General features: G+C 60.8%; 2 protein-coding genes across 2 annotated transcripts; both read left to right on the forward strand.

Moving 5' to 3' along the window:
- Positions 1-1693: 1693 nt before the first annotated feature.
- On the forward strand, positions 1694-2599 carry LOC119254089 (ester hydrolase C11orf54 homolog; the record flags this gene model as incomplete). Its single annotated transcript, XM_037521256.1, has 2 exons — positions 1694-1846; positions 2412-2599. Coding segments are annotated over 2 exons (327 nt in total), but the record flags the coding sequence as incomplete, so codon positions are not given.
- Positions 2600-6336: 3737 nt separating this feature from the next.
- Positions 6337-8215, forward strand: LOC119254088 (mediator of RNA polymerase II transcription subunit 17-like). Its single transcript, XM_037521255.2, has 2 exons — positions 6337-6554; positions 7695-8215. Exons 1-2 carry the CDS (start codon positions 6422-6424, stop codon positions 7895-7897), a joined length of 336 nt encoding a protein of 111 aa, XP_037377152.1. The 5' UTR covers positions 6337-6421; the 3' UTR covers positions 7898-8215.
- The last annotated feature ends 539 nt before the right edge of the window (positions 8216-8754 follow it).

Consider the following 8754-nt stretch of genomic DNA (forward strand, 5'->3'; position numbering starts at 1 on the left):
TTGGCCTTCGTTCCCCGGGGACGCTGGATCTCACGGGGGTGTTTTCCACAGGAATGGCCTCACTTCACTTTCCTGCCAGCGTCCCTCGGCAGAGCTCGTTTCTTCTCGGTAACAGCGTCCTCTTAGGATGAGGCCCCGTGTCGGGGTTGGGCTGCCTCCTCCTGGTGACGCGTGGCAGGGAGCGCTTTCCTTCATGCCTTTTGGCCACTCCATGTCTCCCTCGGAGACGTGTCGGCCCCAGTTCCGGCCATTTCTCAACAGGCCTGTTTCCTCGGCCGTCACCTTGCCTCGGTCCCTTGTCCCCTTTGGCCTCTTCACAGGCCACGGGCTACGCAGCCCTCGCTCCCACACGCTGCCTCCCGTTTGCTGAAGGTCTTTGCAGAGCAGCCTTTCAGGTTGACGTAGCCCCACTGGCTTATTCTCCCTCTGTTACCTGGACGGTTCGTGTCATGTCCGAGAGATTCTGATCAAATCATCTCCCCGTGCTGTCTTCTGAGAACGTGACAGCCGTAGCTCTTACATCCAGCTCTGTGATCTGCTCCGCGCTAGTATCTGCGTGGTGTAAAGTGAGGGTCTGGCCTTGTTCTTCCGCGCGTGAACATGCGCTTTCCCGGCAGCATCTGCGGGTGAGACTCCTCCCCACTGTGTGATCTTGGGCCCTCAGCGGATCGCATTTGATCAAAAAAGAAAAACAGAAAAGAAAATCACTTGATCTTATCTGCTAAGGCTTAGTTCTAGGACCCCTGGTCCATTGTGTTGGCCTCTGCAGGTCCCTGCGTCGGGCACTGCGGCCCCGCGGGGTGGCTGGCAGCGAGAAGGCTGAGGCCGCCGACCTTCTTCCTTTTCAAGAGTGTTCTGGCTCTTCTGGGCCCCTGGAGATTCCTTATCAATTTTGGAGTGGCGTTTTCTGTTCCTGCGAATCTTTGTGTCACAGTTGGTGGTACTGGCCCCCACGGGCGGGGTGTGAGCAAGTGCAGGCCCACGGGATGCCTTTCGTGAGCTGTAGTCCTTCCGTGTGCCCGTCCAGCAGTGCGCTCTGGTTCTCTGTGTACAGGCCTGTGACTCCGGGATGAGGATAATCCCCCTATAGTTGTGTCTGATGTTTTCAATATCTTGGCTTCCCCCTCCATCCGCCTGCAGTGGCATGAGGTTTAGGATGAGCGTGAGGATGGGCACAGGAAGGCTGCGGGCTCTGAGACGTGAAGGGCAGCAGCGGCCTCCCCCTAACCCACTCCGCCTTGATTCAGTGTCTCAACAGCGGACACTGACCTTCTGAAACAAGGGCACATAATTTCTTTTGCTGCCAGAAACAGTGAAGAGCAAGTATAAAAAGGCTTAGTAACGTTTTTGTTTTGTTTTAAAGATTTATTATTTCTTTTATTTATTTATACAAGCACTGGGTACAGTCAGAAGCGCGGGAGGGTGAGAGAATTCCCCAGAGCCAGAGCGGGGAGCAGAGCAGGCAGAAGGGCCGAAGGACACTGCTGAGGGGAGCAGCGGGCGGCAGGAGAGGTCTGCGCGCCATGCGGGACCCTCCTCCGGTGGCCGGGGAGCAGCCGGGGATCGAACCGGCGCTGCAGAGGCTGCGGGCAGCTTCGCAACCCAGCGCTCAACCGCTGCGCCACCGGGGAGGCCCAGGCTTAGTAGCATTTTAGACTCGATGAAACTGATTGAAAAGCGTGGTCCTCTGTGACTTCTGAGGCCACCCAGTGACCGTCTCTCGCTGCAGCCCGCAGAGTTCTCCTCCTGCCCGCTGAAGTCCGACGAGGAGGTGAACACGTGGCTGCGCTTCTACGAGATGGCGGCGCCCCTGGTGTGCCTGCCAGTGTTCGTGTCCCGGGACCCGGTGAGTCGCTGCCGCTGGCGCTGAGTGCAGCATGCTCAGCCCCACGGCCCCAAGGATCGGGCATCGTGTCCCATGAGAACAACAGTCAGCTTGAGACTTACCTTGAAAGACAAAGGAGACGGGTGCTGGCTACCCGCTGGGCAAGCAGATTTTGCCTGCAATAAATGCAGGCGCCAACAACAATCATGGTACTAAACAGAATCAAAACTAAGTGTTCTGATGCTGAAGCTTAAAAAATATATAACATATATTGGGAGCAACATCTACCAAAATACTAGCAATAACTTTCGACCCAGGGATCACAGGACTGGAGTTTCCTCCTGAGTGTGCGTGTGTCTGCGTGCGCATGCCGACTTGGGCAGCACGGCACGTACGGGGTGTTCCTGAGCGAATAAAAAAGTAAAGCAGGTGTTTCTGGGAAGATACAGGAGAAACTGCTCATGCTGCCATCGGGTAGAAGGTGTGCAGGAGGGAGGGTAGAGGGAGGGAGAGGCCCCGCGGGAGGGCCTCTGCGCTTTTGGAGTCTTGGATGGACCCAAATGGACTCTCTCCTGAAAAATCCCAGGGCTTCGACCTGCGCCTGGAGCACACGCACTTCTTCAGCCACCACGGGGAGGGCGGCCACTACCACCACGACACCACGCCCGACGCCGTGGAGTACCTGGGCTACTTCTCGCCCGCCGAGCTCCTGTACCGCGTGGACCAGCCGGAGGAGACGCACTCCTTTGGGCGAGACTAGGGGGTGCTCGTGCGCCAGGGGGCCGGGGGTGGGGGGCAGGTCCCAGGAGCCGCCTGGCGAGCTCATCCTCCCCGCGAGTGTAAGAGCCAGCAGAAATGCTCTCACTGCCCAGACCCCTTTTGGGCGTTGCCAGGGCCCGGCTGGTCCCTGTAGAGCTACCGTAGAGGTAATTGGGCCCAAGATTCGTAATGGAGACATTGATCGTCTTCTGTCTATTCGGTAACAAAATCAGTATTTTTGCTTTATACGTAAGCGTGATCGGGAGTCACGCAACTGTTCCCACCACCCGATAGTGTCAAGTCACGTGTGTGACGTTAACTTTCTCAAATGAGCCTCACAACTGCTAAGCGGATGTTTCTGGAAGTTAGAAGAAATAATGTTGGAAATTTGATAGTTGTTGAATCTTTCATGAATTTTTAAAATCCACTTTATAAATCCCCACTCGTGGGGTCCGGCGGTCGGGGAGCGGGGGGGTGTCACGTTGGTGGCACTGAGGACACAGAAGTCCCCGGCTTGCCTTTCACAGACACCGGAGCTTGACCGCAGGCCGGGTCCCTCTCTTGGCTGGATGGTCACGCTGGAGTGTCGGTTTGGGAAGTGGCTTGTGACCTGCTGCTTATTTGCATGGAGAGAAGGGAAAAGAAACAGTGTCACACACCAGCTGAGCTGAGGGCACTTAAACTTGTTGGCGGGGCTGCTGGTGAATGGGACCGCTGGCCAGGGCAGGGCGTGAAATGATGTTCTTGGATGGCTGAAAATCCTTTGATATTCTCCTATAATAATCATTAACCAGAAACCAGCCGTCTCCTCTTGCTGATGCCCACGGCGGCCGAGGAGCTCTGGTGCATGAAGCCCATGGTATTTTTTGATTGTCTTCTTTGGACATTCTAATGTGTCCCATAAACATAAATTCCTAAATATCTTAAAATAAAATTTAGTATTCATAATGCATTAATTTCGTTGGTGTTTTACCTCCAAAGATAGTATTCGCTCATGTAATGAACACCTTCCGAACACCTGCCTGCCGGCTCTGCCAGGACACGGCGGTGCTCCCAGGAGCTCAGCCCAGTGCGTGTGGGCTGATGAGGGGGGGTGGGTAGTGCTGCCCCCATGCCCACAGACGCTGGGGGGAAGAGCAAGAGCATGCATACGTGTTGGGTGTGCAGGACGTGCTCCGGCATGGCCACCCATGCTGAGTCAGGACGCACCCTGCCCCCAAACCTGGTGCAGGTGGCAAGACTGCTGAGGTGCATGCACCCCACAGGGAGCAGGCTCCTCATGGCGCGAGACTTCCCAGGGAGCAGGTGCTTCCCAGGCAGGTGGGCACACAGCTGGGGGAACAGGGAAGCAGCAGCCTGGGGTGGGGTGCGGAGCTGCTCTGCTGAGTGTGAATCTCCCCACAAGTTCCCAAGAAAGGAGCAGCCAACCTCTTCACCAGCTTGCTCCAACGCAGGCCGAAGGGGAGAGGGTGAGGTTTAGAAGTTACCAGCAGTTCAGCCTCAGAAGCTGATTGAACTCCTTTGCCTGTTTTGCACAGGAAGGTTAGGGGAAGCCTCTGCCAAAGAGGCATTTGCGCCAAGACCTGAAAGAAACGAGGCAGGAAGTTGGTGGAGAAACAGCCTCAGAGGGCAAATTCACGGGTCCCAAGGCAGGAGGGGACTTGGTGTGTTCCAGAAACAGCAGGGAGGCCGCTGTGAACAAACAGGATCGCCTGGCTGAGCTGACACAGTGGCCTGAGAAGCAGTTTTTACAGTTGTGTGTGTCTCGCTTTAAAAGTAGGTGTGTTAGGCCTCCCCAGGGGCGCAGGGGCTAAGCACAGCGCTGGGAAGCTGTCCACAGCCTCTGCAGCGCGGGTTCCATCCCCGGCCAGGGAGGTGACCCACACGGTGCAGCAGACCCCTCCTGTCTCCCCGCTGCTCCCCTCAGCAGTGTATTTCGTCCGTCTGCCTGTTCTGCTCCCCGCTCTGTCTCTGGTGAATCCTCTCACCCTCCTGCGCCTCTGGCCTGTACCCCAGCTCTTGTGCGCATAAGTAAATCAATCTTTAAAAAAAAAAGCAGGCGTGTGGCAGACTGCCCATATCACTAACTGATGGCGGATCTAGCAGGGGAAACAGATTGAAAAGAGGGGAAAAAATAATTTCTTTCCAGCAGGAAACATGGCTGACCTCTTAGAAAGTCTGTGGCGACATTTTATTGGGCGGCGTTCAGAGAGGGTCCCAAGTACAAAAGGCAACGCACGGCAGTGAGCTGCTTCTCTACACCAGCAGCAGACGGTGAAAACGAAAAACGGAAAGATTTCGGTGACCGGTCATCCGGACGACACGGCGGTATTTCAAACAAAAATCAGACACAACCTTTAGGGAAAGCAGCAGCACTGGGGCAGCCTCATGAAATCCCACGGCAGCAGCACCTCTTCTCACCATCAGCCTGACTGAAAGCCGGGGCGCCTCATGGAACCAGACCCGGGAGGCGCCCCCGGGACGCCCCCGAAGGCTGCGCACGGCAGCGGGTGGAGGAGCGGGGGCCGCCGGCTGCTGAGGGCCCTGGTTTTCTCTTCCCTTCTGTCTCCTCCCGGGCCTGGAGCGGCAGCGGGGCCGCGGGGCCTTCTGGCCAGGGCACCGGCCCCGGGAGCCCCGCCCCGGCCTGAGAGTCGCCACTTTCTCGCCCGCGTTTTCTCTCCCGCCCGGGCCCGCGCCGCGCTCCGGCGAGGCCCTAGCGCGGCCGCCGCCCAACCCCGAGAGAAAGACGGGAAGGGCCCCGGGGACCTGGACGGGCTCCTCCCCCAGCCCCTCCTCCTCCCGCGTGCTCACGGGGCTGGGGCGGCGCCCGCACCCCCGGCCTTCCCCGCACGGTGTCCGGCGTGTGCCGGCAGCGGGCGCCTCCGCCCCGGGCCGTCTCCCCCCGGGGCCCTGCCCCCCGCGCGCGCCCGTCCTGCTGCAGACGGACCGTCCCGGGAGGGCCGCGTCTCCGCGCGGCCGCCGCCGCCCCGCCCCGCCCCGGGCCGCCCCCTCCCCGGCGTGGGCCGCGCCCGGCGCCCTCCTCCGGGAGCTCCCGCCTCCGCCGCCCCGGGCCGGCCGCCCGCTCCCCGGCTGGGGTCTGGCCCGGCCGCGAGAACAGCCGGGCCGGCGGGCGACGCGCGGGGGCGGCCTGCGGCATCCGGGTCAGCGCCCGCCGACGGCCGGAGCGCGCCGCGGGCCCGCGCAGCGCCGGGGGGGCGAGGAGGCGGGGCGGCCCCGGGGGTGTCGGGGACGCGGGGCGGCGCCGCGTGACCCCGGCCAGGACCCCCGGCGCCCCCCGCAGGCCCCACGACGGCCGCGGCCGCCCAAGCGCCGGGCGAGGACCCGCGGTCCCAGCGCGCGCCCCGCAGCGAGGCCTCGGGCCGCCGAGTCGCCCGTTCTCCCCGTTCTCCCGGGGGCCGGCCCGAGCTGCGCCCGCCCCGCCCCGCCCCGCCCCGCCCCCGCGCCCGTCGGCGACGCCCCGCCCCGTCCTGTCCCCGGCCCCGCCCCGCGGCCCCGCCCCCGTCTCGGCGCCGCCCCGCCCCTCGCCCACGCGCCCCGGGCTCCCCTCCGCCGCGAGGCGCACGCCGCGCCCCCGGAAGTGCGTCCACGAGCCCCGACTGCGCCGGAAGTCGGGCCCTCCCCGGAAGTCGGCGCGCCGTCCCGTGAGCCCCCGCGCCCGGCCCGCTTCCGGCCCGCGTCGCCCCGGCCGCCGCCCCCGGGCCCCGCCGCCAGCATGTCGGGGTGCGCGCCGTGCGCATCAGCATCGAGTCGGCCTGCGAGAAGCAGGTGCAGGAGGTGGGGCTGGACGGCACCGAGACCTACCTGCAGCCGCTGTCCATGTCGCAGAACCTGGCGCGCCTGGCGCAGCGCATCGACTTCAGCCAGGGCTCGGGCTCCGAGGAGGAGGAGGCGGCGGGCGCCGAGGGCGACGCGCAGGACTGGGCGGGCGCCGACCCCGACGACGACGAGGGTGAGCGGGGCCGGGGCCGGGGCGGGGGCGGAGGGCCGGGGCCGGCGCGCTCGGGCCGCCGCCGGGACGCCTGGGGCTTCCCGGGGGTTGAGCAGCCCAGGCCCTTTGTTTCGGGGGGACCGGGATGGCAGACTGGCGGGGCGGGAGGAGGGCCTTGGGGGCGCCGTTGTCAGTAGCCAGCAGGGATGCAGAGGTGGCTCGGCATTGGCATCCATTTGGGAAGCCTCCTGCCTCCCCCAAGCTGCGTTTCCTTCAGGACCGCAGTGCAAGAGGAGAACACGGAACGCAGCAAGGTAGACTGTGACTTCGGGAGGAGGCGAGACCAGCTGGGAATACAAGTCAGGAGGGAAAAGGCACAACAATGACAGAATCTAAAATAGTGGCGAAAGACGCCATCAAGTCGCAGAGCTCCCTGAGGGGCCCCTTCAAACCAAAAAGAGACAACTCGGGAGAAATAGGCCCAAGATAAACAGGCAGCTCACGGAGCGAAGCTCTAGGGAGAGGCAAGTGAAAACATTAAGATGCTGTTTTCATGCCGAAGAGTAGCATGAATTTACAGGCTTGTTACTCGCCTGCATTGGGAGTATCAGTTTGTAGAGCCTGTTGGGAGACAGCTTGGCAGTCGAGGACTCCTCAGATATGTTAAATGCGTGTGTCCTTGGAACCACTAACATCATGGCTATGAGCATGACCTACAGGCGAAGCCGTACCGTGTGCAGATGTGTGGAGGTGCTGGGCTCGCCTGGCATGGAGGGCCACCTGCTTGTCCCTTAAATAGGCCACTTACACTTGCTGCACGGCAGAGTCATGCGGAGTGAAGAGGCTGAAATAGGTCTCCATGTGGACGTGTGTGTCTGGCGTGAGCTCTGCGGGGAGCAAATCAAAATAAGAGATTATCCAGAAGGGTCCTCTACCTCCCATGTTGTCAAGTTAGCTTTACTCTGTGGAAGTCAGGCTCCAGACTTGTTCTGCCACTGCAGGGAGCTGACTGGCTGCGGAGACCCGGCAGCGGAGGGGTGAGGTGAACCTGGGAGTGTTTGAAGGAGGAGTTATTTCTTCAGAGCGTTTGAACATTTGATGACCTTTCCGCCTTCTGTCCGACGTTGCTGATACTTGTGTGTGTTTGCCCTTTTTCCTTAGGGCTGGTGAAATTCCAGCCTTCCCTCTGGCCGTGGGACTCGGTGAGGAACAGCCTGAGGAGCGCCCTGACAGAGACGTGCGTGCTCTACGATGTCCTCAGCATCGTCAGGGAGAAGAAGTTTATGACTCTTGACCCTGTCTCTCAGGACACGCTTCCTCCCAAACAGGTGTGTGCATGCTCGGGGAGCGTGGTGCCGTGGTAGCCAGCCCCAGCGGCGCTGCCAGGCCGTGCCCCCTCCGTGTCACTAAGTCCAGATGAAGATGTGAAGAGGTTGAAAGGAAGGCGTGACACTGCGCCTCCATCTGTGATGTCATCGATGGGTCTGTGGTCCTCGGAAGGGTTCGGTTTCATTAATGACATAACTTTATCAGGTCCCCGAACCGTAACAGGCCCTTCCAGCTTGGGTCCCGGATCTGTAGTGAAAGCGGGATAGTATCGACATTGGAGGCCCAGACCCTCCTCTGCCCTCACTCGTTGTGTGACTTGGTATCGTCTTTAAGTCTGTCTCCCACTGACTCTCTGTCCCTCTTCCTTGTTGAGGAGGTTGGACCCACTTACAGTGAAGATTGAGAGCTCGGGATGGTGGTTGGGTGACCGGCGAGGCACTCTGATTTTGAGTGTAGAGGATGGAAGGCGGCAGAGGAAGAGGAACTGGCGGGCGAAGAGCAGGGCTCGGGGAGACCCTTTAGCAGGCTCTTGAGGAAGTCCCGGTCAGGGTGGTGGGCAAGGGCCCTGTGTGCGAACACAGCCAGTTGACTGTGAATCACTCGGTGCTGATAGTCTCAGAATCCAGAGGCGCCGCTCTGAGGCTTCTTAGGGGCTTTCATTCTGTTTCCTTCATGTCACAAACAAAAGAAACCAAAGGCCCAGATAGCGAAAATGCTGTGCCAGGTGGCCAGGCCAGATGAGCACTCCCACCCCCATGGCCTCCCCTGTCTGCTCTTCCTGGAGCGCCCTCAGGCATCCTGCGCTCCCAGAACACTGGAATTAGGTTTCCTACTGTGTCAGGTAGCGTGCTGACGTGTGTAAGGGGTCGGTGCTTTTGACTCATACACACAG

The sequence above is a fragment of the Talpa occidentalis genome, unplaced genomic scaffold (genome assembly GCF_014898055.3).
Source record: "Talpa occidentalis isolate TD23 unplaced genomic scaffold, MPIMG_talOcc4v2.1 talOcc4.2903, whole genome shotgun sequence".
Lineage (NCBI taxonomy): Eukaryota > Metazoa > Chordata > Mammalia > Eulipotyphla > Talpidae > Talpa > Talpa occidentalis.